General features: G+C 44.8%; 1 protein-coding gene across 14 annotated transcripts in view; it reads right to left on the bottom strand.

Moving 5' to 3' along the window:
- Positions 1–17,501, bottom strand: part of tns1b (tensin 1b) — a 175,325-nt gene that overhangs the window by 120,084 nt on the left and 37,740 nt on the right. For all 14 annotated transcript variants that reach the window (XM_030343418.1, XM_030343423.1, XM_030343430.1 and 11 more), the window contains exon 2: positions 6,572–6,686. In XM_030343418.1, coding sequence (XP_030199278.1) covers positions 6,572–6,686 — 115 coding nt within the window. The remainder of the gene's footprint in view (positions 1–6,571; positions 6,687–17,501) is intronic.

Below are 17,501 nucleotides of genomic sequence, written 5' to 3'. Positions count from 1 at the left end.
AGTCAGGATTGCTTTTACATCTGTACTATGATAAAGGAAATGCTGCATGGAAAATCCTTCTTCAAACTATTAGATTTAAATTGAAAGGTTGAAAGGACCCAACATATTGGTTGGGTCTACTCTAAAATTTTTTAAATTGTTACAACTCTGCTACATAATCCTTGGTTGGGGGGTCTCGGCAAATGGCGCTGCCGTTCATGTGTGTTTACATTTTTTATTAGTCCACCAACCGACGATATAGAAAACCTCGAAAAAAATTACACAAATTAATCGGAAAATTGTGTGTGTGAAATTATTTACGGTACACACAATATACGTAACCATTGTTTACCACTTCCCCAATGGGAGCCTCAATGTGTTTAATCGTAAACTGTTCCTTTAAAATGAAAAGGACTGCATGAGAATAAATGTTATGTAAATGTTTAATGTATCCATTAATTTACATTAAAACTCTAATTTAACAGAAAATGTGTTGGTTTTAATAGTTAGGATTAGCATTGGCACAATATTTATGTGTAATGTAACACATCAAATAAATAAGTAGCTAAGGTTGACTATATGCATGTGCCTGTTTCTGCATACAAATACGCTAAAAACACTTAACAGAAATGTATCCTACTGGAAAAAACACCTGCGTCACCAGGCTATTTCCATGGCAGCAAAACACCCTGTCTCCCAGCAACAACCAAGGGAAGAGGAAACGTGGCCGTGTCATTATTTGGACCATGTGACTTTGTGTTTGTAAACACAGACATGGCTGCCAAATAAGGGGTGTCTGTTGGTTGTAGTTTTGTGTGTGGTTTTATGTGTGTGTGTGTGTGTGTGTGTGTGTGTGTGTGTGTGTGTGTGTGTGTGTGTGTGTGTGTGTGTGTGTGTGTGTGTGTGTGTGTGTGTGTGTGTGTGTGTGTGTGTGTGTGTGTGTGTACGTTTGTGTGGGTGGGTGTTTGTGTGTATGTGTGCTTTCGCCAAAGGGCAAGTCTCCCACTCTTAAACGAGTCTGCCTCAAAACAATACGACACTACAGACAGACATGCTGTAACATAGAGACAGATAATGCAGGCATTTCACTAGAAAGCCAGCTATTCTGTATCAGCAAGACAGACAAGCAGGCATGTAATTAGACAGACATGCTGCATCAGAGAAGACAGACAGGCAGGCAAGCGTGTCATTAGACAGACAAACTGTATTAGAGAGAGAGACAGGCAGTACGGCCATCCGACAGACATACTGTACTGAGAGACAGACAAGCAGGTATGTCATGTCATTAGACAGACATACTGCATCAGAGAGACAGACAGGTAGGCATGTCATGTTATCAGACATACTGTATCAGAGAGACAGACAAGCAGGTGTGTCATCAGACAGACATACTGTATCAGAGAGACAGACAGGCAGGCGTGTCATTAAACAGCCATTATGTATCAGAGAGACAGGCAGGAGTGTCATTAGACAGACATACTGTATCAGAGAGACAGACAGGCAAGCGTATCATTAGACAGACATAGTATATCAGAGTGACAGACAGGCATGTCATCAGACAGACATACTGTATCAGAGAGACAGACAGGCAGGCGTGTCATTAAACAGCCACACTATATCAGATAGACAGGCAGGCGTGTCATCAGACAGACATACTGTATCAGAGAGGCAGGCATTTCATTAGAGAAAGATATTGTATCAGAGAGACAGACAGGCAGCCAGGCATAACAGACAGGGGGAATGCGGACAGGGGGACAGGCAGACAGGAAGGTGGACAAGGAGAAAGACGGACAGAGTTTGATGACTCCAGTAAACTTCAGTTAAGGACATGTTTTCCCCCGAGACCACCTGCTGCCCTTGTAAATCTTTTTTTAACTTTCACACACAAACACACGCACACAGGCACACACACACACACACACACACACACACACACACACACACACACACACACACACACACACACACACACACACACACACACACACACGTGCAGACAGAGTCAGGAGGAAGCAAAACAAAGCCTGGGTGTCGTTGGAAAATGGATGGTTCTATGTGGGGCCTGACATCAAGTTAACCCATGAACCCTATCTGCAGACCTGGTGGACTGTAGCTTTCCCTTTCATTTCCACTCTGCCTTTTAAGTCTGACTTCCTCTAACGAGGACTACTCTTTATACTGTCTGGCTTTCACCAAATGAATTGTTTTTTTCCTATTTTGGGGCAACCATTTTAGTAGTATTACTGAATACTAGTATTCAGTATTATTTGATATTTATATCCTATCTATAAGAAAAATGTAAAAGCTCTGGGGGGTATATAATTAAAAGCATTGTAACTTGAATGTTTCAAGTAACCATTACAAGATAACAAAGAAAGAACAACAATTTGCATTGTTTTCCTATTGCTATTCAAATTAAACCCCCATTTTTAACGTTTTTGACGAACATCCCCTATTCCCAGCCCCCCTGTGAGAGTCAGGCTGTTGTGGGGGACATACTGTGTTTTCATAAGCAGCCCAAATCTCCTGGTGTTCACAGTCTATCCTGTACCTGATGGACAGGAAGTGGAACACTTTCACCCCAGCGACCTGTCGGGGAGAGCCAATGGCTCAAGTGGACCCATCTGCCGCAAACTTTTGCACAACTTCCACATGATTAAAACAAGCCAGGTCTGGGGCCTGCTGTTTTCCCCGTGTTTATTTTTACCTGCAGCCAGCCAAAGATGGGTGGTGTTTGTTGACTTGGAAATGTTTCATCCAAAATAAAGTAAACGGGCTTAGTTAACATGAGGTTGCCGATGTAACAATAAATAGATATGACAAAAATAATATAGCTCACACTCACACCGGGTTAAAAGCAAGGACAGAAGCATAAAGGATCAGGTGCTTGACGTTGTTGACCAAACTCTAGGTAGTTTGCTTCTTGCATTTTGCCACTTCAGAACCCTACACCTACACTCAAAGAGACACCTGTTTTCCAAACGTCTAAAATTGTTTAGCCCAATGTAAAGAAAGAGGGTTGACTCATCCGTGTAACTGAGCAGAGAGCCATCCAAGATCAATGAGGCAAAGTGTCCTTTTAGCAAACACCACTATAGGGTAATGGAAACCCTTTTAACCCTTAGCCCTTTTGGACATAATTTTAACCTGTTCTTTCACGTTATTGGCTGTACCCCGACAGAGAGATGACCCCAGGTGACCCCAGGTGATCTTTGATCTAGGGCCGCTGACGACCGGTGTGTCAGCAATGCTTTTGTATTCCCTGAATTGTTGGGCTTTTCGCTTGCTAACCTTCTCCAAAGTGCTTTGAGAGGTTTGATGTTAAGGCACTTTTGAATGGCTGTGTCACGTTAAAATTGTACCTGGGGCGAATATTGTACCGGCCTACGTCATCAGTTGTTTACATCTTGACAATTTGCCTGGCAACAAACGTCGCGATCGTCTGTTGCCGGGCAGGTTTCAAAAAACATTCGGCTCATGTTTCCAAAAGACGAAATAACATAATACAGATAACGGATCGCTAGATAACACTTGTTTTTACTTTATATTTGTATTGTATTTAATTGTTTAATCGAATAGCAACAGGGAAACGGGCGATCGCGTCAAATGACGTAGGACGCGAATGTTCAAGAACCTTCCTACGTCATTTGACGCGATCGCCCGTTTCCCGGCAACAGACGATCGCGTCGTCTGTTGCTATTCGATTAAACAATTAAAAACAATACAAATATAAAGTAAAAACAAGTTTTATCTAGCGATCCGTTATCTGTATTATGTTATTTCGTCTTTTGGAAACATGAGCCGAATGTTTTTTGCAACCTGCCCGGCAACAGACGATCGCGTCGTTTGTTGCCAGGCAGGTTGTCAAGATGTAAACAACTGATGACGTAGGCCGGTACAATTTTCGCGTGACAGCTGTCGGAGCCAGACAAACACAGTATTAAATGCATTTTACTTAGCTTGCCGACACTTAAAGGAGAAATCCGGTGTATAATGGATCTGGGATATGTTTAGTATGATAACGAGTTGGAATGCTCGTTTGGTAGCAAAAGCGCATGTAGACGCATTCTTAAATTGGCTTTTTTTGGCCGATTCTACCAAAACGCTATAAACTTGGAATGATGGGGGCATGTGCTATGGTAAAAACTAAATCGCTATTTTAAACCACTTACAAGGCTAGAAGTAACCCGACACTTCTTTGGTAGTAAAATAAGGGTCTTAACATATAGAACGGCATTGATAGCTTTGTAAGTGTACAGATTGTTTATTAACAGGACATTTTATTCACACAATATTATCAGTAGTATACTCGATAGGTAGATTGACGAACACAGAGCTTGTGGCATAACTGAACAACACGCAAGCTCTGTGTTCGCCAATCTACTTATCCAGTCTTAAAGACAAGATGGCGTCGAAGGGTGAACTACTAATAGTATTGTGTGTATAAAGTAGGTCTGTGTGCGATATATCGAATATACTCTATCTATCTCCAAAATAGCTGTGTGAGATACATACAATTATTATATCGTAAGTATTGAGTATTTTACGGTCTACTTCAAGCAACCATAAAGAGTTAAGTGGGACGTGTCTGCGTGGTTTGTTGGGGAGAGGAGTTATCTGTCTGTCGACCCCGGCAAGGCACTGGGGGTAGAGGGCAGCACACCTACAATTCCTAAATAAATTAAATTCAATGGGCTCAAAAATATCGAACACATTGTATCAAAATGAGTTTATAATATTTTTGTTTAATTCATCGCAATGACCTACATATAAAGAAAATGCTGCCTAAATTAGTGATTTGTGAAAAATATTTTTAGATGATTCAGCCTCAATGTTTATAAGCCTATTAATGTTTATTTCTCCACTCACTAACATGAAAATATAAAATGTTTTGATGGAAACAACCTGGGAAGATAACCAAGAATGGTATATAATCTGCAGGGATTGTAGTGAAAAAAGTAAAGGGTAAAAGTGTGATTTCATGGGGTCCTTTAGAGGAGATTTCAAAATATCGAGATATAGATTGTGTATCGTGAAATGGAGAAAATGTACCGGGATATTCATTTGTCCCCATATCACACAGCCCTATAAAGTGTCATTTTTAATAAACAATCAGTACACTTACAAAGTTATAAATGCCTTGTTTTATATTTTAAGACCCTTATTATACACCCAAAGAAGTGTCAGGCTACTTCTAGCCTTTTAAGTGGTTTAAAATAGCTATTTAGTTTTTACCATAACCCACATCGTTCCAAGTTTATAACGTTTTGGTATAATCGGCTAAAAACAGCCAACATAAGAATGTGTCTACATGAGCTTTTTTGCTCCCAAACGAACATCCCAACTCGTTATCATATTAAACATATCCAAGATCCATTTTAAACCGGATATCTCCTTTAATCTCTCCAAGTCACCAGCAATTTCTTCTGTCATGAGGTGACCACTATCACATATCAGATAGCAGTTTGAAGCTTCTCTGAGGTCCGTCCAGGGAATTAGAAGCCTGGCAGAATAGTCTAGCGGCCATGATGTACGACACCCCGTTGAAAGGTTCTGTGTTTGACCCTTAGGGTGCACTCACACTAGGCCATCTGGCCGTGGCCGTGGCCGTTTTCACACCTAACCGTGCTCAAATCTGCGGGTCAGGCCAATTTGGCCACTTGGGATAGGTGTGCTGCTACGGTACGGGCCGCTACAGTACAGATGCTAATGAGCCGACACGCGCACATGCACGGCTACGCAACCTGAGCTGGATGACGTATAGTCCATGCGACGACCACGGACATAATAAAGGCGACGAGCCTTCTTTCCCATTAAACGGTAAACATATATCCAAATAAGCAACAGACTCAGAAAGGTGCGAACTGTGTTCTCTGTGTTGTTGTCCATTGTTGTTAGAACTCTGACTGGCGGCAGACTTCATTATGGTCCATGCAGCGGACGCTTGGTGATGACGTGTTACTTACGACGTGATGACGTATGTACAAGAGCCTAGCGTGGCCAGGCCATAGTTGCGACGGCCAACGGCCACGGCCAGATGGCCTAGTGTGAGTGCAGGCCAGAGAACAATGGGGCCATATGAGCACGGTTAGGTGTGAAAACGGCCAACAGCCATGGCCAGATGGCCTAGTGTGAGTGCACCCTTAATGTCCACAACCTACCTGCAGGCCTCATTGAGCTAGATGCCCTCTCCCCTACCTGCTCCTTAACCAGGTATTTCTGAACTCAAGTCTCTATGAAGCTTAGCTGCTAAATGGCTAATTGCTAGGATTAATTGCTAGACAGGTGTAAAAGCAACTGATTCCAGGTCTATCCAGTGAAGGGGAAGGCTGCGGGTAAGTGTCGTTTCTGTGTAGTGGTTAACTCCCAGACAAAAGGAAATGGGTTTGAGTCCACAAAATGCCTGTGTGCCTTGTATCTGAATTCATTTGTAAATCACTTGGGATAAGCAGTGGATTAGTCAATAGAAGTAAATAGAGGATGTCATTTGGGGAAAATAATCTTTCCCAGGTGTGTGCAGGGAAGGGAAGGGTGGGGCAGAGAGTTATTGTGATGGTCGGGTATAGGTGTGGGGGTGGTTCACCCAACTGACCTCTGCAGATGAGTCCGTCGTGGAGGATGGTTTGCTGACAGACGCCGCAGGGTCGGGTCTTCTTGAAACTCTTCACCCTGAAGGTGTGGGAGTGGACCGCCTCCAGCTCCTCTGGCTGCAGGGACACAAAGGACAAGGACCAGGTCAACAAACGCCAACAAAGAGGTGAAGCGGGAGAGATCGGGTTACACCTGGCTGGGCGGGGCCGTACCAGAGCCAGGTGTGGGGTTGGGTGGGAGGGTGGGGGTGGAACGTCAAGGTGCCTCTTTTCTTGTTCAATTCACTCCCACTATTTTTGGAAGGGCAGTGGCTGGGCAGCGCTGAACAATCTGACAACATTGATTCTATATTTTGGTCTAATTTTGTCTCATCCTTTGTAAGTCACTTTTGAATAGTGCTAGATGGCATGATGCACCCACGTGTAGTGGAATCAATAAAGAAGCATAGCATTGTAACTACAGACATTTTTTGTTATATATTAGTAAGTAACATTTGGGGTGTTACCAAAAACACATTTAAAGAGGACCGATTGTGGATGATGGAGGTATTCTTAGTCTTGTGGCCATTTTAAATAGTAAATCTGTGCTTCAAAGGTATTTTATATGTATACGTACAAATGGTTTATTAGCTATTGCAAAGAAAACAGGGAATAAAATGTACCTAAAAAAAAGCCTAAAGTAGTACATTTCCGTTCCTCTTCTGTGTTATTTTCTTTCTCTGCCTTTTGCTCTCTCACTCTCTCTTTACGTTTCCAGCTGGGTAATGGTAGGATTTAGAGACAAATCCCAGCTAAAAGCATTCTTAATCCATCCCATAATTACAGTCCCACATAAAGTAAAACTCCCAGGCACACTGTTTTACTTCACCTCAAACCAGCACCCATAAGCCTCAGTTGGCTGCACTCAAACCAGCCGACACAACAAACAGATGTTTTTCGCAGAATCTGATGGTGTCTGCTTGCCGTGAGACCATCCCGGCCAAACCGGTCTGCGATTTTATAAAATAATCAAAGCAATCGATACAGGCTGGATAATACTGTTAAAAGATTAACTAGAAATCTTTCTCAGAAGAGAATATGTTTTCGTTTTACTCTCAACAAGGTTCAGAAAAAGCGAAGGGAGCACTGTGTCACTCTGATAGGCCGAAGGTTAATGAACAACATAAGACTGCGACCGTATTTGGAAATCAATTGCAGCCCAGCCAAGGTCCGACTGGTGTTTGTTGATGTTTGTTGCCGTTGGTGAGGGCAGTGTGCGAGCACCTTAACCCTCTACAAACTATCCTCAAACCAACCTGCTACACAGATGATTTCCCAGATCACACAAACACAACCGCTCCCCTGTGGAGTCTCATCATTAGAACCAGCTCTGTCGCTCCAGGTTCCCTGTTTAAAAGACGTCCCAGGGGGAATCATGACTCATCTCCCTTGTTGTGTTTTCTGAGGTGGGTCTGGGGTTGTTAAAATCTCAGTGTTCTGCCTCATTGCATCATGGGATGACATCATACCCATTAGCTTTCTGAAGGCGAGGAGGCCGGCTGAGCTCGCGTTTTGCTCCTCATGGAATGGAATGGTTGTGGTTTTTAAAAGGGAAGTGAAACCATAACGTTATTTTTTTGCGCCTAACCATTTTAATAAGTCTTTTATGATCGTCAATTTAGTAATCAACAACATTTTGTGACTGTAACAAAAATGGAGAGAAAACAGAAGTAAAACCGTATTTTGTTGCCAGTGTCTGCCAACCTGTTTGTTAACGTTTCACTCTGCTCCGAAATACGGCAGCTTTTCTTTTTGTGTGACGTCAAAGTGCATATTCAGATTCACTCCTATGTCACAGCCAAGTGAAACCGGCGAAAAGTTGTGTCTGAATGTAAGTGCTCTGTCTGGGCAGCAGTATATTTTGATGTCCACGTCCGTTTAAGCTTTTCAGACACACATAGCATAACACCACTGTGAGTGGCATACTTACATTATTGCTTGTCATAGCACTCTTGCACAACAACAAGAAAAGTATCACAAAGTTGGAGTGTGTCGTAGCCATGGGGATAATCCCCCCTCCTTTGTGGAACTCCAAGAGCGAAACATTTTTTTCTTATCTCATAGTGTTTGATTTCAGGGGGTTCACCTACACCTACACTAAGTGTTCCGAGTTGTCCCCTGTTTACACAAATTTACACGTTTACACATATAAAACCAAATCAATTCTGTGTGTGTGTTTGTGTGTGTGTGTGTGTGTGTGTGTGTGTGTGTGTGTGTGTGTGTGTGTGTGTGTGTGTGTGTGTGTGTGTGTGTGTGTGTGTGTGTGTGTGTCTGTGTGTGTGTGTGTGTGTGTGATCTCCTGGCTGTAGATGCCCTTGAGCCTTTGAGTATTGTTATCGTCCAGTATTCCTAGGAGTGTGTCTGTGTGAGTGTGTGTCAGTTGGTGTGTGTGTGTGTGTTTGTGTCTGTGTGTCTGCAGAGCACATGTTCCATGCGGGGATTCAACCTAAAGACACTTTAATTGGATGTGATTTCAACACAGGAAGTGGCAGAGTGGTCTCTAGCCAGTGGGCCTCCCTTAGCCCAACAAGTGTGTCCGTGTGTGGGTAATTTGTAAGTGTGTGTGTGGGTATTTGCATGTGTGAGTGAGTGTGTGTGCGTGTGTGTGTGTGTGTGTGTGTGTGTGTGTCTGTGTGTGTGTGTGTGTGTGTGTGTGTGTGTGTGTGTGTGTGTGTGTGTGTGTGCGTGCGTGCGAGTGTGTGTATGGCATAAGAGAGTACATGGGAATGTGTTTTGGGGTATTCGTGCATACTGTATGTGTGTATATGTGTGTGTGTGTGTGTGTGTGTGTGTGTGTGTGCCCCTATGCCTTGTATGTGAGGAATGAGGGTTCCCGGGCAGCACTGCATACTAACTCCTCTAACCACTAATTGTCTGTTCTCTTTCTTCTGGTGGATCTCTGAAGCCAGCGTGTTGGGAACAGTCCTTAATTAACCCAACCGTCACAGGCTCCCTCTGAACCACGGGCATGAACACACACCATCCTCTCACATTCACCCTCTCATTGGCAGCCTCTCCCCTTTGCTTTATGACCTCCTCCACTGTGTCTCACACTCTTTTTTCATTATTCAATCCCTTGCTTTTCAGGGGAACACTTCATCTGGGTTCAGTTTCTCTCACTCCATTATTCCTCTCTGCATAGTTTTTCTCCTGCCTCTTGCTCCCTTTCACAGGATTTTCTGTCTGTTTTCTATTCCTTTTGAGACTTGTATTGTACAGCCCTTTAATAACTGACCGCACATATGTGCACACTCTCACACATACACACACACACACACACACACACACACTTACAAAATTAACCCAGACCCAACGCGCACACACACACATACAAAATGTACTCACAGACACACAAAGCCACACAGCCACACACACACACACAAGACTATAGAAGTCTGTACCATAAAAGAAGAAAGCCTAAATCCCTTTTACATTTAACAGTGCATACCTGTTGGGTTAGACGGTTGGATGGAAGTTGCAAATGAAAATAATAGGGTGGTTTTTACATCTGCTGCTTGCCTCCCCTCTCCCGTCCCTCTGTGTCTTTGCTGCCCATCTCCCTCGTCCTTCTACTGTCAATCTTTCCCTCTCGTACGAATCCCTTATCTCTCTATCTAGCTGTCTCCTTTCTCTCCCTCTCCTCTATGTCCTGTTTATCTGGCATCTGTAACTGTCCCAGTCACCGAGACTGGTTACAGTAATGCATTGTGGTTCCATCTTGGCAATAAACTAACAAGACTTCACATGTTCTCCCAGCCCTGCAAGCATTTGGTTACAAAACGAAAAAAAGGAAAAGGCGGCCAGGGTAATGTTGCTAAGATAAGATAAGACAAGATACTTTATAGAACATGGGTGTGACATTTTGATTCATAAGCCTTCTAACGCAAATAAATGAGTTCATTAAAAAATAAAAAGATAGAACAAATACAGACATTAGTGTGCCGAAAACCGGTCTATTAAGCTAATCTCTGCCAAACGGTGCTAATGATGGTTTCCGCGGCTACAGGGCAGGGTTGATTGCGTTGCCCTGGCTGCTTGGACACAACAACAACAGTAGGGCCCATTCCACGTCGCAGTGCCATACGCCTTGCCACTACGTAACGTAATTAGCCTAATCTGGTTAGGATAAAACAATGCGCTGGGCTGTGTCTGCGCTACCAGCATCACCAAGAGGGCATCTCAGGGTAGAGGGGGGAGGGGGGGTGTAGCCAGAGAAGGAGGAAGATAAGGAGGGAGGGGTCAAGCCAGAGAGGTAGGGAGATAAGGGATGGAGGGATGGGTGGAGGGGTGGAGGGAAGGGAGAGAGGGAAGCACTGAGGGGAAGAGAGAGGGGTGAGGTGGGATATCTATCATACCTCATCCACAACCCACCCCTACTACCTCCACCAGGGAGGGAGAGAGGTAGAGGGAGGGAGGGAGAGAGGGATGGAGAGAGGGAGGGAGGGAGGGAGGGAGGGAGGGAGGGAGGGAGAGGAGGGAGGGAGGGAGAGGAGGGAGGGAGAGAGGGATGGAGGGAGGGAGGGAGGGAGGGAGGGAGGGAGGGAGGGAGGGAGGGAGGGAGGGATGGAGGGAGGGAGGGAGGGAGGGAGGGAGGGAGGGAGGGAGGGAGGGATGGAGGGAGGGAGGGAGGGAGGGAGGAGGGAGAGGAGGGTAGAAAATGCCATACCTGGCATCCACACATGGCACTATCAGAGCAACCCAGATCTGCACATGCTGGCTAGGTGTCGCCAGTTAGTATTTGCAGAAGCTTTTTCCCAAAGCGACTAGCAGTGAATTCAGACACATGGTATTTTGAGCAGGGAGGGGCTAGCCGTATTGCACAATGATGCAGTAGACCGGTAAACTGCGGACATTGGGATTCTCACCCAGAACATTTGGACTGGGAGCAAAAGACTAGACTACATTCTGCCACCTATACTTTAAGGGTTAAGTAGTTATATTCAAATTCTTAACTATTGGTCTCATCCAATAGGACATCTTGTCTGTCTGTCTATCCGCCCACATGCCTAATTGGATGTTTTGTTTGAGCCAGGCAGTCACCAGACTGCCTATGTCGTCTCTGGAACAAGACAGAGGATAACTAATGTCAAGGAAAGCTGCTGGTTCCATGCCCAAACAGAGTGGTAATTGCGGTCTAAATAGAGGAGTTAATGGATAGGCACACCTTCTACCAGCTGAACAGACCACGGCCCATTGAAGATAGCGTTTCATAGAGGTTTTTTTTTTTTTACATTGGAATGAGATTATGTTATCAATCTTGCACTATATGTTCAGTCAACCATATTCTCCATATTTGTTGATATATTCAACAGTTTTTGGCCATTGTAGACATGTCATTTGTTATATAAGCTACTGGGCAGTTATACATACATTGGTTTGTAAAATATTAGCAATGAGAGGATGTTAACATTGTTCAATCCTTATATTACCGATGACATAGTTATGCATGTTCAATAATGTTGAAGTTGATATGTGTTGATGTTTGGATGGGACATGTAATCGGTTACATGCATGGTTCTCTTTAGAATCTTTATTGTTGTTATGGTGTTCAGGAATGGGTTCGTCATCAAAAAACATTTCAACCTCTCCCCCCCTTTTGCTCCCCAAGTTATCCAGTGTGTTGACATTAGTTAACCGGGCGTCCACAAGTCTGCCGTCAAGATTTCCCTGAGCAGAAACATTAGTTAAACTTTAAAACATGTTGTTTGAATGCCAAATAATGATGCTGGATACATTATATTTATATGTTTTGTTATTAATTGCTGTGGCAAGTAAAAAATATTATATCAACAGAAATACAATTGCTGTTAATTGAAAACATGAATCTCAGATTCCACACATACAAAGATGAATCCCGATAGTTTCCCAAGGAAAATGAAATACTCCCATGTCTTCTTGGAATAATATTACATGCACAAACACAAGCCAGTGATATTATATGTGGCAACCAGCAGGAGAAACATTGCTCCCTAAGATTTTTTTTTTTAATTCGATTAAGTTACACAACTCAGCAGCTTCTGGTGTCATTTCGATTCTTTCTTTTTTTTGATGGGCTGAGAGTTGGTCACTCGGAAACACAAACACACACACATAGCAAATGTGAATGAGGGCAGATGTAATCAAGAACGGTTCGGTGGTAGCTCAGTGTAGTCATTATGAAAACCATGCAAAGAAGCACCCCAGCTCCCACGCCAAACCAAATCCTCCGTCGCTTAACCCCCCGAAACACAATGTCAACAAACGGCACAATATTGCCGCCACTCTCTAGTGGATGGGGAAGAAAGGGGGGAGGGGCTTTTAATTGTTTCCGATCATTAGTGATTGGCCTGGTGCTGCCAGGGTTTGTTGATTGTTTGGGGGTGGGGGTGCAGTTTGGGCGGGGGAGTGGGTTAGAATAATGGGGTGAAAGGCGGAGGGATGAGACGGGCGGGAGGGGGGGGAGGCAGGAGATGGGGCTGGGTGCTAGGGAAGACTTGATGGCATTATTGGGGCCGAGTCTCTCTCACAGAAGATGCAGCTCCACTCTGACACCCATTTTCAGTAAACAAACAGACACCCCCACACACACACACACACACACACACACAAACACCCCCACACACACACACACACACCCGGACGGGGGGGGTTCTCAGACGATGCACAAAGAAGGGAAACGGTTTGAGACAGGCACTGCCTGGGACCCCCCTAATAGCCTGGGTTAGGGTCTACACACAAACGTACACACTCACTCTCCTGGGAAATGACCCCCCGCTCCCTCAGAGACGCTCGGGCATAATCCCCTCCACCCCCCCATGCATTCATCTCTATGAGCACACACGCATTACACACGTGCACACAAACACTAACAGCCTGCCAACACACATACCGGCACGCATGCAGAGATACACACACACACACACACACACACACACACACACACACACACACACACACACACACACACACACAGCCACATGCACAGAATATTAAGAGAACATCATTTGTCATGAGGGTGATAATTACATTTTCCTTGAGATGGTCAAATTCTATACGTTTAGAAAACCCAAAAATCACACACATGCACAAACACGCACATGCACATACACACAAACATGCACATACACACAAACACACATACACACACATATGCATGAACATGCATATAACATACACAGACACACAAACACACACATACACACATATATATACACATGCACATACACACACACACTCACACACAGAGACAAAGTGCTCCAGCATGTGCCGGTGATGTTATGCTATGGAGTAAGTTCTTCCAGACATTCCAGCAGCGTAAGGTAACCAGGGGGCCGTGGTCCTCCCTCATGTTACAACTGAGGCTGAGCTGTTTCCCTCAGCAGCTCCAACACTCTGACGCACGAACACACACACACACACACACACACACACACACACACACACACACACACACACACACACACACACACACATACATAGAGAGCTACATACAGACACAAACACACACACTCACGCATAGAGAGCTTCATACAGACACACACACACACACACACACACACACACATAGAGCTACATACAGACACTCACATACACTCACACACATAGAGCTACATACAGACACACACAAACACACATACAGCTACATACAGACACACATAAACACACACACACATAGAGCTACGCAAAGACACACAAAGACACACACACACACACACACACACACACACACACACACACACACACACAGACACACGCACACACAACTCAACTCTGTGACTCCATCTATACGCGATTAGCAATGGCATTGCAAGTGCACGTGTGAACAAAAAGCACACATGCCTGCATGCTCACACGTGGCTAGATTCTCAACAGATATACTTGTGGTTTGTTGTTCAAAATAAGTAACAATCAAAATCCAGAATAACTGACCATAGTGTCAAAAGAAAGGGTCAAAACTTATGCGAATCATCTATGATATGAGACACCATTTTATACCATGGTATTGAGGGGTGCAGGGTAATCTAGAGGTTAGTTAGGATGTTGGACACCAAGCTGAAGAGCTCTGGTTTCAAACCAAAATCAATCCATTGATTTACCCTGAGTCACTATGGGTAAAGGCATGGTGTCTACACAACCAAATAGTAAAGATAAAGGGCTGCAAAATACACCTCCGATGCTCATCCAAGTTCGCCCATCCCAATGTTCTCTGAGAGGGGTGGGGTGGGGAGGGGGTGTCTGTGATGACACGATGTCCCAGAGGAAGGGGGGGGGGGTCCCTGTGTTAATCTTCTCCACCACCAGTCAACAGACTCCCCCTTGACCTCAACCTTGAGGTCCCACCCCACTCCCCATACTTTGGTGACTAGGGTCTGGATGATGTCAACCCTCTCCAGAGCAGGAAGGTATTGATTGGTCACCACGGCCGGGCCAACCGCAAGCAGTGGTCCAGAAGTGGGTCACATCATGGGTTCGGTCGACTGCGTTGATCAGCTGGTCCATGACGATGATGATAGCGTCTCTCGTATGGTGCACCATGTGCAGGGCTGTACACACATATACCTCCATCTGGGGCCCCTTTGTCTGTATTTGGTTGTGGTGTGTGTGTCTGTGTGTGTATGTGTATGTGTGTGTGTGTTTGTGCAAGTGTGTGTGTGCGTGCGTGCGTGCGTGCGTGCGTGCGTGCGTGCGTGTGTGTGTGTGTGTGTGCGAGTGCGTGAGTGAGGCTGTGCATAACATTTGTCCTTAGTTTTTTGTTTGTGTCAGCGTGTTCAAATATGTCAGTATGAGAGAGAAAGAAAAATACCTGAGTGTATTTGTGTGTGTGTATTTGTGCTTCTACCATCCGTTAACAGTTCACTGCTTGTCTTCCCTCTTTCGCTGAACGGTCCCTGAAACTCCCCCCGGCCGTGTTCCCCATTCACAGACCCACTATTCTTCAGCCTGCTCCGCTAAACGCAACCTGGCAAGGGCTGCCTGACCTTTGACCTGCTCCCTGCTTCTCTCCTTCCCCTTCGCCTGACCTCTCCTTCCCTCATTCGAGTCTACACCTCCTCCTCCTCCTTCTCGTCCTCCAGCCAGCGTTCCCATTAACTACTACTGGCAAAAGACAAAAATTGTCCACTTTTCTTGTATCCCTTCTGTTTGCCTCTCCCTGTTTTTTGCATGATTGTGTGTCCTTAGCCACGTCCCCGTCCCCCACTCACACAAACACAGACACAAAAAAACACAAAGCCACACCCCTCCCCTAAAGACAAAGTCCCACCCCCAACATGGTGAGCCCCTTTGGCTAGCTTTTGGCCGTCTTTCACATCAGAACTTTTGATATGTTAACTCAACTGCCCCGTCTGAGTAGGATCAGCGATCAGCCCCTGCACCGGGCGCTTTCAATGGCCAGCAGAGCCTCAACACAGACCACCAAGGAAGAAAGATCTTAAGGTTATAAACTGAGTGGCCTCCCAACATTTCGCATGTGTAATTTTTCAGAATATCTCGTCTGGAACCTATCTTATCCCATTTTGACCGGACTTCATGTTATGCCAAGAGCTGCAAATGCAAGTGTGCCGTATGCTATCCAACACCTTCCTCATTGAAATGCATGGACACTGTTGGTTGTCTAACCACACTACATCTTATCCCCGATTTGAATGCAGCTTCACAGCGGTGGGGTGATGTGATCAACACAGGGGTATAAGATTTAGCCAACCGACCCAAACCCAAACCAGAAGAATCCCCTCATGTCGACAGCCCGCACCTCGATGAGAATCATTGCGCCGATGTTATCCGTCACAACTCGACTCCCCTTCCCAGAACATGTCTAGAACCTTGCATGCACTGTGAGCGCACGCTGTCCATACACATAGACATTGTGCATACAGACAGGACAAACACACTCCCCCATACACAGCCAGAGAGAAGCTAGGGGGCCTAACAGAGGGAACAAGAGAACAAGCTCTTGTTTTATTCTGGGTTCATTTAAAGGTATATGTGTACTTATAAGGTAATAGATTTAATAAAATGGACCAGAAACCCTTGCATCCCAGCGAAGCTCTGGCTCGATAGGCATCGGCGAAATCTAGCCAAGACCCTCAAATCTCTCGCTGAATGTATTTGTGACACTTATCTTCACCACATTGTTGTGAAAAGAAGCCACAAAGCACACAGCACGGGTGAAGCAAGGAGGCTGGAGCACATAAACATAACATCCCAAACCGTAGCAGTGACAGGAAGATGCATCGAAGGGGTATAAACAGTTTCCTTTCCCAGTTTCCTAACAGGCTCAGAGAAATAAACACGAATTATGCCAAATCTACATGAGTCACCATCTGCATGAAATGGGAACATTATTTATCTTACACCAAACAGTTTATGCCTCTGTCAAGGCAAACCCGATGAGGATTAAAGACAGAAAGGATGGAGTTACATGCACCAAGGGGCTTCCATCCTTACCCAAACACACAGACGCTCCCCTAACATGCGTTTGATCCTTTCCTTTTTTTGAGGTTGCACGCTCAGATCCGGTGTTGATTAACGATTATCTGCTGGAGTCTAAACAATGTTACGATTGAGTTGACCAATAGGACACACACATCCGCAGTGCAGGAGGCAGCCGAGTCACAAAAGCCAACAGGCATGGGAGAGCTTGTTTACCCCAAAACATGTTAAGTTACACTCCACAAGCACCTTCTATAGCCTCTGTCATTTTCTTTCCCTGACTTCTGTGGCCTACCAACAGGTATCAGCGGGGTCAGAGGTCACACTCGATCTTAGAACTCCCAGCATCCAATCAATGTCTATCGCCAATGGGTTATATGACTATTCGAAGTGCTTGTATTCATCCCCCATTACAAAAATTACTGACAAATGTGAAAATATATTGTAAGGGAAATACCGAACAAAAAAGCGTGACAAGGGAAA

Source organism: Gadus morhua, chromosome 20 (assembly GCF_902167405.1).
Source record: "Gadus morhua chromosome 20, gadMor3.0, whole genome shotgun sequence".
Taxonomy (NCBI): domain Eukaryota; kingdom Metazoa; phylum Chordata; class Actinopteri; order Gadiformes; family Gadidae; genus Gadus; species Gadus morhua.
This window is presented reverse-complemented; position numbering and strand designations above follow the sequence as displayed.